Source organism: Colletes gigas, unplaced genomic scaffold (assembly GCF_013123115.1).
Source record: "Colletes gigas isolate AHSC1104 unplaced genomic scaffold, ASM1312311v1 Colletes_gigas_Sc00009, whole genome shotgun sequence".
Taxonomy (NCBI): Eukaryota; Metazoa; Arthropoda; class Insecta; order Hymenoptera; family Colletidae; genus Colletes; species Colletes gigas.
Window position 1 is genome coordinate 2,248,944 of NW_025106638.1, and position 23,683 is coordinate 2,272,626.

The 23,683-nt window shown below is 39.6% G+C and overlaps 1 protein-coding gene across 1 annotated transcript in view; it reads left to right on the forward strand.

The window, feature by feature from the left end:
• Positions 1–3,513: 3,513 nt before the first annotated feature.
• The window catches only part of LOC122397366 (chitin synthase chs-2), a 32,454-nt gene continuing 12,284 nt past the window's right edge, over positions 3,514–23,683 (forward strand). Inside the window, exons 1-9 of the mRNA XM_043396488.1 lie at positions 3,514–3,818; positions 15,886–15,999; positions 16,502–16,746; positions 17,962–18,255; positions 20,195–20,404; positions 20,909–21,247; positions 21,854–22,245; positions 22,662–22,929; positions 23,004–23,266. Coding sequence (XP_043252423.1) covers positions 15,887–15,999; positions 16,502–16,746; positions 17,962–18,255; positions 20,195–20,404; positions 20,909–21,247; positions 21,854–22,245; positions 22,662–22,929; positions 23,004–23,266 — 2,124 coding nt within the window. The 5' untranslated portion in view covers positions 3,514–3,818; position 15,886. The remainder of the gene's footprint in view (positions 3,819–15,885; positions 16,000–16,501; positions 16,747–17,961; positions 18,256–20,194; positions 20,405–20,908; positions 21,248–21,853; positions 22,246–22,661; positions 22,930–23,003; positions 23,267–23,683) is intronic.

Sequence of the window (23,683 nt, forward strand, 5' to 3'; positions counted from 1 at the left end):
ACCTGGGGGCGCGCCACGTAGGGGTTCACCTCCCCTGTCACCCTGGACAAAATCCAAACTTTCGAGACAAAAATTCAAGTAGATGGACTTGTACATAGGTCAGAAAGTGTTAAAAAATGGGCAGTCGACATTCTCGCCTTCTTTCTCGAATCCCCGAAGCTATACACAGCGCTAGAACACTCATATACAATGTGGTTATGCATTAGTGTGTGTAAGTGGAGGAGGGACAGTTTCCTTTGGGCACACCCGGCCTGTTTCGTCTGATAATACTTGGATTGCCTTTTTCAATCTCTCCCATAGTCAACTCATATGTATTTACACACACACTACAAGCTGTTTGCCCATCAATACTAATTCAGTGAACAATTTCCATGAGAAGAGGACGCTAAAATCATCTCCAAATTTTCAGGTCGGTACGCATAACGGCATGTCCATAAACGTGTACTCTTTGCTGGGACAATATTGATAGTGTCCTGCCATCTGTTGGCGAACAGTGGCATTACCAATCACTGCACGAACGATACTAGTGCGATGACGCCCATATTGGAGAACTTTTCTTCTCGACGGACGCCTTAAATAATTACTTTCAGATTTCGAAATGAAAAAAAAGGGATGTATACTAAAAAGTACAATAATTTCGTTTCTAATTTCATATTGGATCTATCGAAAGTTTCAGTTATCTTCGATAAAGATACATTCTAATAATTTGATACAAAGACTGTGACATTTAACAAAATTGATACTCAATGTATTGCTACGCCTAATTAATATTGAGCATGCGATTTAGGGGGATTTATATTCGGAAGATTTCGTCCCTCATGGCTGGGTTAAACCAACAGGACCGGAGACTTCGATGCCTCGCAGGACGTGTCGTAGACAAGGAAACAGTTACAATATTTTTAATCGGCCGAAAAATAGAACTTTCAAATTAAATTTTAACTTTATCGAAACTCTGGAGATCCACAATTCTTACTTTTCCTTTATCTTTTCTGAAAAGTGTTCTATGCAAGCTTACAAAAGCTTGAATTAAATTAAATTTTAACTTTATCGAAACTCTGGAGATCCACAATTCTTACTTTTCCTTTATCTTTTCTGAAAAGTGTTCTATGCAAGCTTACAAAAGCTTAAATTAAATTAAATTTTAACTTTATCGAAACACTGGAGATCCACAATTCTTACATTTCCTTTATCTTTTCTGAAAAGTGTTCTATGCAAGCTTACAAAAGCTTAAATTAAATTAAATTTTAACTTTATCGAAACTCTGGAGATCCACAATTCTTACTTTTCCTTTATCTTTTCTGAAAAGTGTTCTATGCAAGCTTACAAAAGCTTGAATTAAATTAAATTTTAACTTTATCGAAACTCTGGAGATCCACAATTCTTACTTTTCCTTTATCTTTTCTGAAAAGTGTTCTATGCAAGCTTACAAAAGCTTGAATTAAATTAAATTTTAACTTTATCGAAACTCTGGAGATCCACAATTCTTACTTTTCCTTTATCTTCTCTGAAAAGTGTTCTATGCAAGCTTACAAAAGCTTGAATTAAATTAAATTTTAACTTTATCGAAACTCTGGAGATCCACAATTCTTACTTTTCCTTTATCTTTTCTGAAAAGTGTTCTATGCAAGCTTACAAAAGCTTAAATTAAATTAAATTTTAACTTTATCGAAACTCTGGAGATCCACAATTCTTACTTTTCCTTTATCTTTTCTGAAAAGTGTTCTATGCAAGCTTACAAAAGCTTAAATTAAATTAAATTTTAACTTTATCGAAACTCTGGAGATCCACAATTCTTACTTTTCCTTTTTCTTTCCTGAAAAGTGTTCTATGCAAGCTTACAAAAGCTTGTATTTTTATATTTTATTCAAGATGTTTAATCGAATTTATTATTCATCTGAGTCTCGAGAGTTTTCAGTCGCAAAAATGGCGGAAAGCTTTCGAGCTTCGGGTGATTATCTCGAGTCTCATCTTCAGTTATTTGTGAAACTAATCACAGTACTCTTTATAAGGGGTATACGTAAACATCCGCAAAGCGTTCGAGTGCGACTTTTTAGGTAAACGCAATGCTCAGGAAACAGGAAAGGTGTCGACTGCAATTTACACGGTCGCCTTCATTCCTGGCCGTATCTGGTAACACATTCTACTCGATTAATCGAGAATTCGGACCGGTCGAAAAGCCTCAGATTCCTCGAACGATAGTTTCCAAACGGCGGAAATACTTTTCAAAACCTCTCCTCCAAAATACAATTTAATTTATCCATAGTTTCGCTCTCGTAAGTTGCAAATATGTTCATACTAGTTGGATAGACGATTACTCAGCCGCGTGAACTATGTACAACGTACTCGAAAGATCGATTAAAAATTCGATAACGATAGCATCTTGTAACGCAACCCAAGATAGTGCTCGACGCAAGCACAAGGCCATTGCTAGAACGGTTAGGTCAGCTATTGCAACCACTCTGGACGCTCCGATTTCTATAGACGTCACACTTTAATGTCCGTATATTCGTCGTTTCGTAATAATCTTGCCACGTCACAGAATTTCTATTCACCGCTACCGCCAAGGAATGTAGTAAATCCGGATTTGTATATCCATTTAAAACCAGCACTGTCATATTTCAGACAATTAGAAATCATTTTTTAGTGTGCTCGTACACTGGTTAATCAAAATGTAAGGATGAAGCTTCGTGTGCTTCTTTACAGAGACGGGAAGGACTATTGAGGACTATTGGGGGAATATTTTACATTTATTTCAATTATTATCAAATTTAAGAGTCGTGATCGAATTCGGAACGAACCAAAGTTCGATACAGATATTTTAGAGTATCGCCAAAAGTCTGCAGCAACCCTGTTTGGCCAGCAAGGGGACCTCACAGTTGTGGAAATTGCTTCTGAAAAAATAAAAGGTGCAAGTTATAGTATATAGAGTTCTGAAAGTTTGAATCAAGAATTCAAAGAGAAGGGAATTCTCGAAATTACCTATATATTAATTCCCCTCAGTTTCGTTTTAAATCTACTTTAAAGAAATTCTCTGAAAATTCAGATTACAAAATCCTCTAAAATCTGAAATTCCACCAAACAGGAAGCATACAATATAGAGCCTTTCAAATGCATAAAAGATGTTCCTAGATTCGGGGATCCCCTCGAAAGTCACCCTCGAAATTTTCTCGGAAAAGTGCGAGAAAATATGTATTTTCGTGTTTCGCAACGAGTCCCGGGGGGTACTATTGCGCGTATCCCGATCCAGCCCCCCAGGTTTGACATAAAAAATTGTTCAAGGGACAGCGCGGAGGACAGAGCGAGAGGGACGGATAAAAATGGCGAACGGAGGGAAAGAGAAAAAGAGAGACTCGCTCTCTAGCCGGTGTTGTGAAAGTTATACAGGAGCGGGGGGCAAAGGGGGGATCCTGAATCGCTTCTGGTACCTCTGGTAGATCGTGGCTTAGCCAGTCGTTCGTTCGCCGCTCACCTAAACGGCTTTCACCTGGCCGATTACGAAGATTCTTGGTCGTCGACCGCCTCGAATCGTTCTGTTCCTCGTCGACTCTGCGCCCGAGCGTGTGCACGCAAGGAAAAAACTCCCCCCCACGGAGGTTACGTGGTCGATCGGTGATTCCACGATCCGGTGATCGACGGATCGGTGATCGGCTATGTCCGGATGGTGATTCGTGTTTCGCGTCGAGGATACCGTGCTCGTCCATGCGATCGAAAGAGAAAGAGGGACTTGCGAACGGAACAAGAATTCCGAAAACGCTGCTACCGATCCACCAAACGTGCCTTTGACTTTGTCGGTACCCGCTGCCCGGACCTCTCACCAGGTATTTCTTTATTCGTTTCGTTCGAAAGTGCGCGCGATCGACTCGTTCGCCTTCGCGGATCGATCGTAGGGGCGAGTTGCATTTAATAGGTGTTTTTAATTTCGAGTCGTTCCGACGTCTTCGGATTCCGATCGGTTTAAAGTTGTCACGAAGCGAGGCACGGTGTCGTTTCACCGCGAACGTTCCTACGGCGGTTACCGTTGACTTTCTATTGTGCATCGAAGCCACGAGGTTTCGTAATTTGGTGAATGATCGGCGCCGATGGTATCCCGCGCGATGACAGCTGTTTCGAGGGACCGTTCCAGCGCGCCAGTTTTAACGATCCACGATATAGCTGGCTCATCTTAACTCGACGCCAGTGACACCTCAGCCCATTTCACTTTTCAAACGTTTTTAAAATATCAGAGAACGCTCGATCATAGTTCGAAACTTTTGTATTCGTAATTTCCACTTTTCGTTTTATCGAGTCGATCGATTTTATTAATTTTAGATCCGTAGGGATATATCTTTATAGTAAATACGATTTGTTAGCGATTTATTTTTATTTTTTTATTTTCTTTCGCACCCCTCATTTGGTTTTAAGACTATTTTGTGCTAGTCTGGACGGGGGTTAAGATTCTCTCGGAAACAAGATGGCGGTGTTTATTTTCACTTCACGGAAACTTAGCCATCTCTTGACCCCAGATTCGAAGCTACAGTACTCTTAAACATCATTTGCTTGCAATTCGCGTTGAATTTGATCGTTGCAACATGAATATTCCAATCGAAAGAATTCTAACCTAACCTTGTAACCAATAATATCTGTCTAAAGTTAAAATTGTCTACCAATAAAAATATCCGCGATATTAAACGCGATTCTCCCCTCCGCCATCGATGTATTTAACTGGGTTACTATTACCATTGCTATTAAAATCGTTATCGCGAACACGAAAGTGAGTAGGTTGAGGCCGACTTAATTGGATAAAATAGTAATCGAGTGAAAAGAGAAACGCTGTAATGGACGTGGATGCATAAAAATTGAGGAAAATCGAGTCGTCGCGTTCGAAATGATTAGAAAACACGACGATGGGCTCTGTGACAGGGGGAAAAAATACATTTCCCTCCCCCTCCTGTTCTGTCGTATCGCGCCTTTCGCTGCCTAATAATGGGAATACGCGATTTCTATGTCAAGATACAGTGGTTCGCTTTGCACGGAGACTTCATTGATAATTTTGCAAGACAACGCGCGGCAAAGTTATAACGGTATTGCAAAATGGACGTGGGCGTGAGGTGAAAATTAGATATTCATTGGTCACTGTTGGCGACTTGTTGCTCGTGCTCCGTTTTTTCTTTTTTTCACTTTCGTTGTCGTTCCGTTCCTTTTCTCACGCTTTAATTGGCTATCGTTTTGAAAGTATAATGCCGCTCGCTTGGAATTTTTCACGTCGCGTAATTTTACGTTCGACCATTACGCGATGGAACCTTTGGAAATTTTCTTTTTTTCAATTTTCTTGGACATATTTATATTTGCTGGGAGACGGTCGACATTGTACGAAAAGTATATTCAAATTTTCGCGGTTAAAATAAACAAAATGGACGATTTTGCTTAAAAGCGACTATGCTTCGATTTATGCAAGGATCATACGTTAATTGTTTTAGATTATTAAATGCCTCGCTATATTTATTGCGCGGCTTTGACAAAATAATTAAACAATTCTGTTGTATAAACGGAATTCGTATAGTAGCTTTTTGGTTAATTAATGGTCGGATACAGGAGGCTCTACCGTATTTCTATTATTACGAGAGCTTCGACTTAAATTATAATTGCGCATAATAATCGCGCGATCGCGTATATGGATAATCCAGAACAATGGACCGAATATCCTGAATGGAAGTAGCATTAACAACGCTGGTAAAAAACACTACGAAAATTAAAATCTTGACCCCAAGACGCAAACTAAATATGGACAGGTTGTAATACCTAAAAAAGTACTTAAAAATTATTTTAGTAAACTCTATAATCTGTGATAGAGTCAACAATAATTTCCATTAGTTTTGTAACAAAGTAAAAATATTATATTTTATTTAAATCTCATATTTTTTTAACCAGAGCCAAATATAATTCTTTCCAAAGATAAACTATTGTTTACGATTTGTTGCTAGTTGTAATTACTATTTACTATACAATTTTATTTAACCAGCAAGTTTCAAAGTTGCACAGATTAAATTTAAGATCGGGCAAATATTTATGAATAATGTCGTCACCCCGTTTACTATTAACGACAGATCATTTCAAGGAGTGGTATCTTCTTCCACAATACGTCGAGAATCTATCGCAATTTAATGCTTATCTCTGGATGAAAAAGCATTCCTCGGTTATAGCATTTTCCATTATCTTTACCTGACTAATAACTGAATCATGATGTTCCAAAGTATGATTCCGCTCTAGATATCAATTAATTTTACATTCCTTTAATCGTCGTTGAAAAAAGAAATGCTACTGTCGTAAAAGATGGTGTTATTGTTAATACGCATTCCATAGCAGTTCGATTAATCTTTCAGTTTCAGTAAAAATTGTACTTTTTCGGTTACTTTCACAAACACAACAGAGGATAAACGCTGACCTGCATTCGTACTATTGTATCCGTGATCATTATCAATATTATCGCTTCCTACGAGTTTCTATCGTATCAGATAAATGTTGTAACTAAAATCACACAAATAGATCTGATTAAAGGCATATTTCTTATCGTAAACTCATTTATCGAAATCGAGGCCGATCATAGAACAAATAGAACATTAGATCAGTGGTTTATAAACTTTTTAGAATAGAAAGGAACACGCCCTTAAATAAATAAAAACATAGCTTATATCAGTAGGCAGAGCTTTCTTGTCCCTCCATTTTGGAAAACACTATGTTACAAATTCTTATTAAAAAGATAACAAATATTGGAAATGCTTTGCCAGAGCATCAATTAATCTCCTAATCCCAAGGCATCGAGATAATTATTTCCCAGATAGAAAACTGCACGCGATTGTATCAAATTGTTTCAAACGAAACACGATATATTCCAACGTATTATTCCCGACTGGTTCTAATACAGAATATCGTCGTTTCCTAACGTTGCTTCGATATCGAATTCCTATTTCTATTTCTGCATCGATAACTTTTGCCCTCGTAACTACAGTAGCATAGTTAAATAAAACGAAGAAGGTATTTATAATTTCTAATCGGTCAAAATTCACTTACTCTAGGTTTTCACTGCAATAATCGCGATTATTAAAAATATTCATGATCGAAGATATAGTTGTTTTAATTAGTTTACGTTTGAAATAGAATGACGAAGAATTCTTGCCAAATTTGATGCAAATTTCCAAGTACCCGCTTAACTGATCGCGTTCGTTTCGCCTTATCGCGCAAAAATATCGAAGAAAAGTACATTTTCCCAGTAATTTAAAGCGTCCCCTCCACGTTTCGTGCAAACTTCCAAGTACCCGCTTAACTGATCGCGTTCGTTTCGCCTTATCGCGCAAAAATATCGAAGAAAAGTACATTTTCCTGGCAATTTAAAGCGTTCCCTCCACGTTTTGTGTAATCTTCCAAGTACCCGCTTAACTGATCGCGTTCGTTTCGCCTTATCGCGCAAAAATATCGAAGAAAAGTACATTTTCCCAGCAATTTAAAGCGTCCCCTCCACGTTTCGTGCAAACTTCCAAGTACCCGCTTAACTGATCGCGTTCGTTTCGCCTTATCGCGCAAAAATATTGAAGAAAAGTACATTTTCCCGGCAATTTAAAGCATCCCCCCCACGTTTTGTGCAAACTTCCAAGTACCCGCTTAACTGTTCGCGTTCGTTTCGCCTTATCGCGCAAAAGTATCGAAGAAAAGTACATTTTCCCAGCAATTTAAAGCGTCCCCTCGACGTTTCGTGCAAACTTCCAAGTACCCGCTTAACTGATCACGTTCGTTTCGCCTTATCGCGCAAAAGTATCGAAGAAAAGTACATTTTCCCAGCAATTTAAAGCGTCCCCTCGACGTTTCGTGCAAACTTCCAAGTACCCGCTTAACTGATCGCGTTCGTTTCGCCTTATCGCGCAAAAATATTGAAGAAAAGTACATTTTCCCGGCAATTTAAAGCGCCCCCTACACGTTTCGTGCAAACTTCCAAGTACCCGCTTAACTGATCGCGTTCGTTTCGCCTTATCGCGCAAAAATATTGAAGAAAAGTACATTTTCCCGGCAATTTAAAGCGCCCCCTACACGTTTCGTGCAAACTTCCAAGTACCCGCTTAACTGATCGCGTTCGTTCCGTGTCAGTGCAACGCGTCTCGCGTTACATTTTTCTGACCACCTTTCGAATACCATCGACACGTTAGGTGACATTAGGAAAGCGATCGGAGATGACAAAGTGATGTGAACCACGTCATGTGGGAATCACGCGGTGCACCTAGAAACACAGTAACCCAATGGAGTCTGGAATAAACGAGGAAGCATATGGCGACGGACGCGCGGAAAATGTTGATTCATAAAGAAATAACGATGTTCGTTCGAAACCGGTTAATCGTACCATACGTCTTTGTACCAGCTCTCCCCGTCGTATGTCGATTCGAAATATCCTCCGAAGTAAGGTCGTTCCTTTCTCCCTAGTCTCTCGCGTTCTTCTGCGAAACTGTCTCCCTTTTCTTCGTTACGTGAATCATACGCGTCCGCGGCGTCCAAATTCCTCGCGAGTCCGCCATATTTCTTTTATTCCTAAACCCCAACGACAATTCACATCGAACTCTGCGTTCGACTTGTACTTTCGATATTAACTCCTCCATGCAATGCACGAAAAATTCTGTTTATTTAGTCTATGCACAAGATGGCGTCGAGAAGGGGAACGTACAGTGCCTTGAAATCAACATTTGGAATGGCAAATTGCCAAAATTGGAGTTACGGGGTTACCCTGTAAACTCGAAACGATTTACTAAACCCTGAAAAAATTGAAGAAGGAACCGTTGGAATAGAAATTGTAAAATCTTTGTCGAAGCAACGGACATTGGCGAACACGCAGCTGCAACAAACGTATATCTCGAGACGTTTTGATACGCTTATAAAACGCTATTGTACGCGCTCGAGCCGATAAGTAGGTGTAACGCGACATTTCAATCAGTGTCATTGGTGTCGCTGCTACAAGGAAGCGGTACCGTTATCTCTTTCTGCCGAATAATCGAGCGACTCCGACAACCTCGAGCCAGAGTCGTCGAACGGATAGAACAGAGAACCGGTGAACAGATTTTCCGACCGATCGAATGTCGCTAGCTTCGATTTGAAGCGAAATTCCTCCGATTCGCTCGATCGACGTAGTCGAAAACGGTAAACGGGGAAAATTAGGACGCGTACGAATGCCCACGGAGAGTCTGGCCAACAGAAATGTTTTTGGACGCTACCGTTGGGCGAGAAATCGTCGAAAAATCTCACGTGACCATGTGTTGCTCGAACATCAATTATTGACCATTAAACAAGCAACAGGGACTTTTTTTATACGAGTATATTCAAACACAAAACTTCGAAGTATTTAGATTCTAGTTACACGCGTGAAAAAATTATTTATCTGTTCGAAAATATTCCTATATATTTTTGTGTAACTAGAGAAATTTATGAATTTTGACAAGATTACAAAAATGAATGTTGAAACAAATTCTAAGTTACGTAGTTTGCAATGGTCTAAGATTGAAATATATTTTTGATAGCAAGTGTGTTGAAATAATAAAAATAGTACAAATATTAGGAAAAGTATGTACATCTTCCTGTTGTATAAATGATAATTTTTTATTTTACATTCTTCCGAACGCCTGTTAAATAACTTTTAAATCTCGACTCCAATACTAGGACTTTACGTGCCATCGTTGGCACGCCTGCCACAGACTGAGAACCACTGACATACGACAATGTCGACCGTAATACCGGAAAATGAAACAAAAGTAGGTGTAAAAGTAAAATGGTAGATAATATTCAACTTTAATCTGTAATAAATTTTATAGCAACTGCAGAGAAGGTTATATGTAAGTAACATTTCTGGAACAGCTCATTCGCAATCCGTCGAGCTCTTTATCTATGAAAAAACGTCGATAAACATTTGTTTTATCAAATAACTAATAAATGATTTGGCAGTCGTTTGAAGCTGTTAATCAAAAACATCCCTAATAAATTCTGGAACAGTTTCCAACGAAAGTTTCTGGGGGACGAAGAAACATACGACGAACTACGCGACTCAACGTACGACCAAACACTGGCGAACCTCGACCTCGATCAAAACTGGACACGCGAAATTTACCCACGAACTGTTCTGGTTGCAATCGAAGTTTATCAACCGTATACACGATACTCACCTGCAGGGACAGGGAAAATGGCTCTCCAACAATATCAAACCTCGTTTTGTCCCTAATATTTTTCAGCATCAACAATTTCGAAGATTTATAAACTATTTCCCTCTGAGATAAAAAGTCGGTTTCGTTGACCTGCACAATTTACGAATTATATTGTTCGTCAGAAAATTATTTAAGATATTATTGAACACTTGGCGAAAGGCTAAGAGTGAAATTTTTGAAATTGTTTAAAAATACAATATCCTAAAGGTTTGTTGATTCGTTAGGTCCAAGGGGGTTAAACCAACGCGATAATGATTTTATAAAAATATTTGCCGATCGACTAGCTGGAGAAATATGGACGAAACTAGCGTAGCAACGTGGACCAACGCGAGGGTTAAAGCATAGAGTGGAGAGCAAACAATTCCATGGTGGACAATGACTCATAGGACAACGGCCTTAAGACGACGAAAAGTGGTAGCCTAGGGAATAGAAACATGGTAACACTCAACCGTCCAAGCCCACGGTATTCTATGGCCGCTGGCATTTATGCATACGAGCGTAACTTATGACCGAAATAAAACATGAGAAGAATGGACCATACGGAGCCTGATAAGCTCGGTGATAAACGGCACGGTTTTCTCGTATTTTTATGCATTTCGTCGAGGATTCTCGACGATGCTTCGCCGTTCCAAGGTCGATTTCTCGATGCTCGGATATCGGATCCGGGAAAGCATAGCTGTAACTTTCGAACCTGTATCATCCACTGTTTTGTATTTCTCCAGCCTTTTCTTTTATTCGTCATTTTACCTCTTTTTTTTTTTCAATGCAAAAGAAACAGTCGATCGAAACGAAGCCGCTTAAATTTTTAAAATTTTCACGGTGACTCCAACATTAATAATTTATTTGTGTTTTCTTCGTCAAATTAAGTTTCCTTGAAAATAATTTTTTTATTAATTTTCAAAGTAGTTCCAGGACTAATAATTTTCTTGCATTTTCTTTGTTAGATCAACTGATCAAAATTTTGTTTCGATCTTGTTACTATAAAATTAAATTAAAACGTGTTTAAACGTATTTCTTCAAGGATCTTTATGCCTTTCGTCGTAAATATTCCTTGCCAGGAAAATGGGATCCATCCGCCCCAACATAGTAGAAACACATGAATGAAGACCACACGCGCTCTTATGAAACAGATTCACAGATTACCAGTTTAACGGCAAGAATACCAAAGCGTGATCTAATCTACTGTAAATAGATAAAGAGAAAGATAAACAGTGTGGCAGCGTTTCCAATGCTGCCATTCCTTTATTATTTAATAATACCCGTGCCACCTGAAGAAGAACTGCGTCTTCTCACGGATTACGAGGCCATTGGTTTCGAAACTTTTCCGAGGCACGTTTGCAAAAAATAAATTTTATTCATTCATCCAAGACAAAGGGTCGTTCACGTTCGAAATTCCTATATTGAAAATTTCCTTAAACGTTCACCATTGCGAGGTCGTCCTGTTGTTTAATTTTTTTATATTTATTACATACTTCCTAGTCTGAAATATAGTATACAGCGTAAATAAGCAGAACTGGCAGGATTAAATATATGTCGTTTCTACTGTATCGAATTTGTGAATATTAAGAAATTATAAACATATATGCTGTTGTTGACCCAGTTAATTTTTCGAGTTTTAACGCGCGAAGAATTCTATAAGGTACCAAGGTAAATTTTCGGAGGGTAAACGAGACAGAAAAATCGTAATGGAGTAAAAAATTTAATTTATTAACATTGAAACTGTTCTCGTCGGCGGAGCAGCGACAAAATTTTCGCGTCGTCGCGTGCTTAGAGCGCGGCTTCGCACGGAAACCCAGCAGTTTCTATTTTCTATGCCGGGAAAACGGAGAAGTGAATGTGAACCGGAGCGTAGTTGCTCGATTTTATTCGTTGTGTAACGACGCGATTATTCGAGCACGCGAATTCGATATTAGCCGCAACCCAATTACTCCGGGCGAGGTGTGTAAAATCGTTGAAAAATCGGGGAACGTTAACGAGAATCGCGGAGAACGAAAGCCAAACGGAACGGTGAAAAAAAAAAAATGTATCGTCGTTAATGAATATAATCGAGCATTCTGTTAACGATAAATTAGAGAAGATTTCGACGACCGTGTGGGATTGTAAACAGTTGTATATCGTTGGCCGTTAAATGATAAATTAGAGAAAGTAGCGGACAGGGAAAGGAATTTAATGCACCGATTATTCTCGCTTTTTATTTGTTAGTTTCTGTGTGTATTGACTGTGGCGCCATTTTGCCACGTCCGAAGACGTCCTCAATGTTTATTTAAGTTATAACAGGAATAGTAGTTATATTACGTAATTCGACGGTGTATTTATTGTTCTATAGCATTTTTTATGACTGAGGTTATTGATAGAGTTCGTTAGTTGCGGACAATTTAAGAAATATTGAAAGTTTCGAGTGCCGGTCACCGGTGACCACCATGGCACAGAGCGCGTTTTTACAGTAAAATAATAGAGCAACAGGATAAAAGTAGAAACATGGATGGCGAACCATCGATATTGCAACAAAAATTTTACAAATATTTAAATTTATCAACTGTGAACAATTTAAGAAACGCCGGTCACCGGTGACCACCATGCCAGAGAACATATTGCCACAGTAAAATGATGGAGAAACAGGATGAAAGTAGAAAAATGGTTGGTGAATCATCGAGATTGCAGTAAAGATATTAAAAATTTTACGAGTATCAGCACTAAAAGTTTCAAGTGCCGGTCACCGGTGACCACCATGGCAGATAGCGCGTTTCTACAGTAAAATAATAGAGCAACAGGATAAAAGTAGAAACATGGATGGCGAACCATCGATATTGCAATACAAATTTTACAAATATTTAAATTGATCAACTGTGAACAATTTAAGAAACGCCGGTCACCGGTGACCACCATGCCAGAGAACATATTGCCACAGTAAAATAATGGAGAAACAGGATGAAAGTAGAAAAATGATTGGTGAATAATCGAGATTGCAGTAAAGATATTAAAAATTTTACGAGTATCAGCACTAAAAGTTTCGAGTGCCGGTCACCGGTGACCACCATGGCAGAGAACGCATTACCACGGTAATACAATGGAAAACCAGAATGAAAGTGAAAGAATGGTTGTCGAACTACCAACTTCCGTATTTACATAACGCAAAACAAAGAAAGTACGCTACACAGAGCGACCATGAATTTTCACCGAGAAGTTAAAGAAATGAATTTTCAAGGTCGGATGTTGAAAAAGATAAATCTAGATAAAACTCACAAATTTCAGCAACATAAAAATAAGGTCTACGATAAGTAGCAAGTAAGCCAGTGTCTGGTTTTCGTGGACAATTCGAGGGGTCTGGTAGAGAAATCGACAACCCTGAACCGTTACCGGCAATTCCCCCCCGTCTCTTGTGGAAAACATTCGAGACAAACAAGGGTGAGGTAGAAGGAGTGTCCGTGAAGCGGACGGAGGATGCAAGGAGCGTTGCGAGCGGTGCCGAGGGGGTGAACCCGCGGAATGAACGAATCCGTGACGTGCCTCGAGGGCAGCAACCGACACGGCGAGTTGCAGTGGACGTCCTTGCTATGTTATCTTTCACAGTTCGTTCCCTTTCACTTTCAGTGTCCAGGAACCAGAAAGCCCAGACCTCCGCGAACAAAGATACGCCTCCGCCTTCGCGTTGTCCATGCGAGATTGAAACGCCACGAAGAAACGCCGTCTCTCGTCGAAGAAGGCCTTCTCCTCTCCTCCATTCTGCCCTATTTCGTCGCTTAATAACGCTCCGTTGGCTTTTAATTAATAGATACCACGGAAACGGTACACCTAGGTACACTTGCCAAACGACGCGTGTCCCGCGCCTTTCGATTTTCAATTCCCAATATTTCATCGTCAAACATCGTCCAACATATGTTACACCTTATCGCGAACATATTGAATCCGATTACCACCGTTCTCCTACCGTTCGACGAAGATTAGAATGGTAATTGTCTTCTTTAAACACGATCATATTTTATAACCTACTTTCCAGGCTACCACGACTAATATTTCAATCGTAAAAATAACATTTCACTCGTACTTCGCAAAACTTAGTTATTTTCTAATATTTTTGGAGTATTAAATACGACTAGAATTGAGAAATTCTATGTATTTAATTTCAACTACCACCGTCCGCCATATTGGATTTCGAGTAAAATGTGTCGAGAGTACTTTCTCTTAAATTTTAAGGATATTCGCCATCTTATTTTATGCTTTTCAGACATTTATGCAATCATTTTTCCTCGTACGTGATTTTTTTTCTTTCTTTCAACCACTGTTTTAAAGTCGTATTAACGATGTTGACTGACGGTCACCGGTGACCGGCGCTCCGAACCTGCAACGTTCAAAACCTTCAAAATAAACGAACCTTGATACTTTTTTAATCATTTTTGAATAATGTTATCGGCGTTAGGAATACCGAAAGCGTAGAATAGTTAAATCAAGAGATTATAGCCTCACGAAATTCAAAGTTAAATTCAGATTTACGTGTACGTCCAGAATCCGTTATTTAAACGATCGTTCGTGGTCTAGACATGTCCGAATGCTAAATTTCTACGAGGCAATAAAGCAGCGCAGAAACTTGCAATCCGCGGCCGGGCTACGTGTCCGTTCCAGATCCGAAGAATCGCTAATTAATTCGAAATTAAAGTTTCCGTAAACCTGGAGGATCGAATTAAATGCAAAAAATAGTCGAGACATCTGTATCATCTTTCGACCTTGGATTTAGATCGTCTTAGGTGCAAGCTGTTAAATATGCAAAATAGAAATTATACGAAGATTAACATCGGACACGAAGCGAGGTTACAAATATAAAAGGATTAATTAAACAAAACACAATTGTAAAATATTGTAACACTACGAAGCAACGAGTATGCTAATATTCCGAGGCAAAACGTGTTAAGACAACTGCGATAAACTTAGATCCCTATCAGTAAAAAAATCAATTACAATGTTCTATATTTGTATCGAAGAAAGTTTAAATCGTCGATGAAACGTTATATATAATGCTATTTTTTACACAAGTTTGGATTCTCTTAGAAACCTGGCCAGGGTCGTCCATTTTAATTTTGCGAAAGTTATCTTTTAGAAATGACTATTTTCTCATTCGGTGTTTTTAAACACCGAACAGGATATTTTCCACGAAAGACTGGGTGGTGGTTACCCTATGGAAACCAGTCGCGAGGCTCGCTGGTCGGCGACAAACGTAGAAAGTTGGCTGCCAACTGATCCGTTACGTAGCATTTTTACTCCATCGTCGTAACTCATTTCGAAGAATTAAGTTTGACAACCGTCGATCGTAAAGAAACATTGCACTTGGCAATTTCTATGATTCTTCGATTACAAGTTTGCAGTCCAGTTCCCTGCTCTATACTCCTCGTTTCTAAAGAACGGGGCAACCAAACGTAAACATTCAAAATGGCGGCGAGAAACGCTAAAGAAATGCTTAGAATATTCATAGAAAAATGATAAAACTGCAATAATATTATTAACCGTATCTTGAAACATAACATAACAACGATTTTTTAAATAGATCGTAATAAATTCTACTTTCGAAGCTCTTTCGATTGAAACGATTTTTTCCCCCCGTGAATGGGTTCGAAAATAAAGTTAAATTTTTGTACTTGTCTGGCGGTAATGTTGTTTTTTAACGTAGTTATTTTTTGATCGGCAGAATGTCCAAAAATCAGACCCAAAATGGAATGATACCGGGCGACGTGGCGGTCGCTGGCGCGGATGACTTTTCAGACGGCGAGAGTACTCCATTGACTCAGGACTATGGCGAAAGGTATGTGGCAAATGTATCCTTGCGAGGCAACCACGGGTATTCGCAAACATTGTTCATCGTTTTGTTCTGAAAACGAGAAGCGAGCGAGGCTCGGTCGTTCTTTGTGCCGACCGAACCGCCTTGCATACCAAGATGCATAAATCGTAAAAATTGCACGAGCCCGCTCCTCTCCTTTCGCGTCCTTTTAACCGAATGCACGATCAAGGTAAAACCATCACGAGCCAAGGCTTTTTTCCCCGCCCCTCAAAAAAAACAATTCCAAACCATTGGAATCCGATACCAAATCATTGGACTCTACATTCATCATCTTCCTACGTAGTAAAAATTGAACGAAATAAAGTACCATTCAATTTAAAATCGTTAGAAATTCGTTTTGAACTCCTAAAATGTAATTCTTGACAATTGTGCATATTTTCATTATTCCATTGATTTTGTCTATCGAGAAACTGAATTTCAAATTCGAATGTTGCCGCTTTTTACGTACAAACGTGCTGTGTTGCAGTCAAAGGATGGTGGTGGAGACGAAAGGGTGGGACGTGTTCCGGAATCCGCCGCCAAAAATCGATTCCGGTTCGATGGCCGATCAAAGATGCCTGGAGGCGACGGTACAGATAACTAAGGTCATTGTTTACCTGCTAGTTTTTGTGATAGTGCTAGGAAGCGGTGTAGTTGCCAAAGGAACTATTCTATTTATGACGTCGCAACTCAGGGCCGATCGAACGATCGTTTTCTGCAATAAGCAATTCGGTAAGTAATCGATCAAATTTCTACGAGCAGAAAGAGCTGTCTCGATTCGATTAACACGAAAATTAACAGGGAATACAAAAATTTACAAATTCTCTGCTGTATGAACAATTTTTACACTCGCTATATGATCATTTCGATACACGTCGCTATTAATCAACGCTACCCGCGAAATAAATAAACGAGTCATCCAAAGATTGCAATATAACTGTGTTTTCGTTTAAAACAACAAAGTTTATATTTGTTTAAAAATTCGTTTACCCAATCGAGAAGAACGCGAAAATTAACAGGGAATTGCAAAACTTTTCAAATTCTCTGCTGTATGAACACTTTTTACACTCGCTATATGATCATTTCGATACACGTCGCTATTAATCAACGCTACGCACGAAATAAATAAACGAGCCATCCAAAGATTGCAATATAACTGTGTTTTCGTTTAAAACAACAAAGTTTATATTTGTTTAAAAATTCGTTTACCCAATCGAGGAGAAAAGATCGTACGAAATAGCGTATTGTAAAAAGTGGATCGTGCTCATGACATAGTTACGACGAAACGATTTGCCGCCAACGCGTACATAGTATGCCTAACAATCTAGGCAAAGGAGAGAAAGTGCGTGAAAACATGTCGAAAACACTCTCGTACGCTCGTGACAGCGGTTGGAAAATTGTTCGAGCTCGATGAGAATAATTAGAAAATTTTTTAACCGATATATTTTCTCTCGTACTCGAACGTGGGTGGCGTTTCCAATACAAACGATCTTTCTGCTTACAATTAGTCCTGACACCACCATTTTGAAACGAAAGATCATTCTCGTCGATGAGCAATCTTCATCGATCGCGCGTACAGTGCTGGACGAAACTATTTGCACAGAATTCCCTTTAATATATAAAAGTTCGAGTCAAATTCAATTAAAAAATTTGTAAAATAGTAAATAAAAACAAAAATCGAATTGTTTAAAGATAAACTAGCATGCCTTCAAACCTTTTGGAAACAAAATTCAGGATTCGATGATGACTCCTTTTTCTAATATTTTAAAAATTGTCTCTTTACTTTTGTTTCTTTAGTTACGAGACACTCTCATCGAACAGTAGAAATTTTTGTAAGGGCGGAAGACTTATTTGTACCCCTTTCAATCCTAATGGAACAAAATTTCATAGTAGTGGGCTCGGTATGATATTATAAATGAGACACACTCTGTTTTTGTGATCTTTCAGGCCGGGTGAAGGAGCTTGTGGTGACGTTGCCGGAAGAGGAGAGGATAGCGTGGATCTGGTGCATCATAATCGCGTTCTCCGTGCCAGAATTCGGCACGTTTATCCGCAGCCTCCGAATATGTATCTTCAAGTCGTGGAAGAAACCGCCGGTTGCTCACTTCCTCCTCGTTTTTCTCATGGAGACCTGCCACGTGGTCGGTCTGGCACTAATGTTTATGGCAGTGCTTCCTGATTTGGACGTCGTTAAAGGCGCGATGCTGACGAATTGCGTGTGCTTCGTGCCGGGATTGCTGGGTAAGAAACGCGATTTCGCAGTGATTAATACCTGAAGATTAAATTCGTAATAAATTGCTCGTAACCGTGAAATGATGTGGCGGAATAATTGTTACATTACTGGTGCCGGCGAGGTCGATACTTATCGAATATACGATTTGATAGGCGATATACAAGGGGCGTTCGACGATCGATTCTGTGCATAAAATCGACGAAACCTCGCGTCGATTATCGATATCGTCTTCGACCTTCTTTTCGAGTTAATGAATTTTATGTTGGAAGTCTTTTCTATTTAAAAACAGAATATCTGACCTTGTATTATAATTCTTTGAGTACTTCCTGTATAACTTAGAGTTGGGGTTGATGCTCGTGCAATAGCAACTTCTATACTAGCGTAAGTGGAAGCAGCGAGCAATGGACAGACGCGTCGGACGAACCTTAAACATTGTACACAGAAATTTTATTCTACATTTTCGACTAATATTTGTCATCTTATGGAACACCTTGTATATGTAAAAATAATTGATATTAAATAGTTTAATATCTTTCCCAAGCACTGTGTATCATTATTTTCATGATGCAGCTACAGAATTTAGTTTTGGTTCAGAGAATTCCTGACTCGACACCATTTTGGCCCAGATGTGGGTCACTGGGCCGTTTACTAAATAGTTTACTCTCTTTCTCGAGTACTATATATCATTATTTTCATTACGAAGCTACAGAATTTAGTTTTAGTTCGTTCTGTATTCAGGGGACTCCCGACGTAACACCATTTTGATCCAGATGTGGGTCACTGGACAGTCATCGCGTTAACGGTTAACAAATGCATTGTCCGTTGATCGTGTTTCTTTCGACAGCTGCACAGTCATGGAATCCATAAGACGAGGACGATGATCGATTGAGATTGAATTCGATATTGTTTGCACAATTTCATACGATTTATTCGCCCCGGGGTAGCTCGTTCCGTTCGATTACTATTCTCCGCAGGATTTAGGTTAATAAATTGGTCATGCTATTACCTTAACGCGATGCTCGTTCAAAAGTTGAAGTTTCAGGAACATTATTTGTTCGAAAAGCCCAACGTTCCAGCAAATTATTCGCGGCGAATGGAGGTAAATGTCGACACGCTGATTTATGATTTACGAAGACCAAAAATTATTATCGAAGCAAAAAAAGGAAGATATTTCTTGCATGCCGAATGAACGGTGAAAACCTTAGACTTGGAATAAATTCTCAAAGAATGCTTCGTATGAAATTGTGTCGAGTGACGGACACCGGTGACCGTCACTTCGAAACCTCTTACGACGATTACCATAAATAAACTCTAATACTTAAATTGGCGTTATTAGGTGTACTGTTAATTAATAAATGTATTATTGATGCATAGAATATTTAGAACGACCACCTTCGTAACACGAGTGTCATGGTGGGCACCGGTGACCGTCAGAGAAAACCCAATTTAACGCACTGAACAAGACTATTTCGTACTAAATCATGCCGCTATTTATAATATCGTTACCCAGGAATATTTATTCGAATTAATACGACGACGATTTCTCGTTTTAAGGGCTCCTCTCGCGGAATAAAAACAAAGACGAATCGAAGAGGTTCACTTGGAATAAATTCTCAAAGAATGCTTCGTATGAAATTGTGTTGGGCGACAGACACCGGTGACCGTCACTTCGATACCTCTTACGACGATTACCATAAATAAACTCTAATACTTAAATTGGCGTTATTAGGTGTACTGTTAATTAATAAATGTATTATCGATGCATAGAATATTTAGAACGACCACCTTCGTAACATGAGTGTCATGGTGGGCACCGATGACCGTCAGAGAAAACCCAATTTAACGCACTGTACAAAACTATTTCGTACTAAATCATGCCGCTATTTATAATATCGTTACCCAGGAATATTTATTCGAATTAATACGACGACGATTTCTCGTTTTAAGGGCTCCTCTCGCGGAATAAAAACAAAGACGAATCGAAGAGGTTCGTTTTGGTGCTGATCGATATCGCCGCATTGGCCGCCCAAGGGACAAGTTTCGTCCTTTGGCCATTACTGGACAGCTCCCGACCATCGTTGTGGCTAATACCACCGGCTCTGTTTCTGGTTTCCTGCGGCTGGTGGGAAAATTACGTTTCCATGCAAAGTCCGTTCGGTGAGTAATGTCGAGGTTTCACTGGACAATGTACTTTTTTTTAATTACATATGGTTTATCTTCAACGAGTAAACGTGAAAACTAATTAACTGTACGAGGCGTGTTACATTACACTACAGATCGATCTATAATCAATTGGTGATCCAGTAGATGGCAGTCGATTACCTGCTCTGTTTTATCGACAAAAGTGGAAATATTCCCTCGGTAATGTAACTTACGGAAAAGTTACCCGGAACTATTATCCGGGGGATCGCTTGGGCGACTTAAAATTTGAATAACTTCCGAAATAACCGGGGACGAAAGTAATTAGAGCGTCCGTTCCCGTTCCAATTAGTTCGGGTTCTTAAAATCGAATTTAAAACTCAGGCAGTCGGGTGGAAGCATTATTACTTAGAAATGGTCGCCTCTATCCTGTTAAAGAGACATATCATTTTTGTGGTACTTCGTTTTTGTTTAAAGAAAATGGCGTGTAATGAGGATTATTTGCGGTGTTTTTTTTGCCAGGATTCGTCCGGTCTCTGGGAAGGGTGAAGAAGGAATTGAGAGTCACGCGATATTTCACCTATATATTCATGTCAGCGTGGAAAATTGTGGCATTCTTCATCAGCACTCTGCTGATACTTCACGTCAAAGGGGAAACCGTGGGACATTTATTCACGATGCTGAAAAGCGCTTTTGGGAATCATCAGATCATGGTGTCGGTGGTACAGCAGGACTCCAACAACATGATAACCGACATCGCAGATATATTCGAAACCGGCGATAAAATACCCGCAGATGTGGCCACGCCTATATACGTACTTCTGTTGCAAATATTCGGCGCCTACTTCGCCTACATTTTTGGTAAATACCATCAATAATAACACAGACTCTAAATAAACAAAAATTTTAGAATTTCAAGTTCGACGAATTATTTTTAAACTTTGAAACTAGTGAAACGACATTTTGAACTCCCCTTGGGTAACCTCGTATTTCAATTTCACCAAAAAGTGATGGACTCGGAGTAGAATGACCCAATTGTGTTTTATCGTCGAACGTCAGAACGTTGCTACGCGATTGCTTGGGGTGAATACCAATAACTTTACCATAATATAATATTGTTTCGTCGTGAAAGACACTTGTTTTGGTTCCAAGTCGATAAGAAACGTTTCGAGTATTGTGAAAGATCGGTGAATCACGGGACGGATAATTAACCGATGTAGCACGAGTGCAAAGAATAAAATACACTTTATTATAAGTTATGAATTAACGAAAAGTATAACCACGTGCTGGTGGCAGATCGATCTAAGCAAAACTCTCGATGAGGATTTTATATCGATAATTTCCGAAGTATTTACCACAAATCGTTAAAAAAATCACTAAAATCTAGAAAAATTCTAATAATTATCTCGAAGAGTGTATTGTAAATATTGAGAAACCGTAGTACAAGAAAAATGATGTTCTTTCCAGGTAAATTCGCCTGCAAAATTCTGATACAGGGTTTCAGCTACGCCTTCCCTGTAAATCTGACGATCCCCGTATCGATCTCTCTGTTGATCGCCGCCTGCGGTTTGAGAAACGGCGATCCATGCATTTTCCACGGCACTATACCGGACTATCTGTTCTACGAGTCGCCGCCATTGTACTTTCTCAGCGATTTTGTGTCCAAACAATACGCCTGGGTGTGGTTGCTCTGGCTATTGTCTCAAACCTGGATCACTCTGCATGTCTGGACACCGAAATGCGAGCGTCTCGCAGCCACGGAGAAGCTTTTTGTCGTTCCTATGTACGACTCTCTGCTGATCGATCAGTCGATGAGTCTCAACCGGAAACGAGACGATCAACCGGAGGTCAAAGTCGAGGTAAAACGACCCTTCACAAATCAACCCCTTCCCGTACTTTAACGAGTCTATTTTAAAAAAAATTAATCCTGTAAAAATTTCATAGATCCTGAATTTGATCAGGTGGTTTATTTATTATTTTTTTATATCTTGCAAATTTGCAATTTTCTAGTTTGGACTGTTCTAGAATTCTATTAAAACTCGATTTTAAATCGAGTCGATCGATGCAAATTTTCAATTTAAAGAATTCAATTTGTTTCTCGAGTTTAAATTCCGTAAAGACGCTTCCACAGATACTGGACAAGGTTTTGTAAAATTAAAAACAACCCTCCCAGAGAACGAATCGTAATTATCAGGGACACGGACGGTCGCCATATTGATGAAAATGGCGGTTAAAGAAACGAACTCGAATAACGTTTGCGGGTGTTTGCACGCAGGATCTGGCAGAGATAGAGAAAGAAAAAGGAGACGGGGATTACGAGACTATATACGAGCATACCGACGGCACAACTACACCCCCGTCGGTAGTAAAAAGCAGCGATCACGTAACCAGAATCTATGCGTGCGCCACCATGTGGCACGAGAACAAGGAGGAAATGATGGAATTTTTAAAAAGTATCCTACGCCTCGACGAGGATCAATGCGCCAGACGAGTCGCTCAAAAGTATCTGAAAGTCGTCGATCCGGACTACTACGAGTTCGAAAGTAAGAACTACAAAAAAATTATTTTCTCTTCTTCTTTCCGGCAATAATAAGAAGAAATAAACTTGTTCACTTAGCTCACATTTTCTTCGACGACGCGTTCGAGTTAGCGGACCACGACGAGAATGAATCGCAAGTGAACAGGTTCGTTAAATTGCTGGTGGGCACGTTGGACGAGGCTGCGTCGGACGTTCATCAAACTAGGATGCACGTGAGGGCCCCCAAGAAGTATCCAACCCCTTATGGTGGTAGACTGGTGTGGACTCTGCCCGGGAAAACGAAGATGATCGCTCATCTGAAGGACAAGAGCAAGATCCGTCACAGGAAACGTTGGAGTCAGGTACAGGAAACATTCGAAATCAACAAATTCATATAGTCCTCCGCTGACATTTACCTATCTCGCTCCCTTGCTCTCAGGCAGTCCACATGTGTGTGTAACTGACGAATAGAGAGCTAGAAATCAATGTGTGCGTGGGAATACGTGTATCTCCTTCACTTCTCCCGCATTTCTTCCACGAAGCTTCAAGTCAGCGGAGGACTGTAGGTACTATCCAAAGATGACTAGTTGGTTAGGCACCCATAAACATAAAGGGCAAAGAGAAAAGGTCTATGCGCCACCTTATTTCCACCATAGAGGCCCGCTCTGACGCTACATAGTAGTAGGGTCTCCATAACTACGAGAGATACACTTTTGTTCTATTCATGGCTAGTATTTTGAGCTTACGGTTACGCCAATGCCTCTCAGTCTTGTCCTATC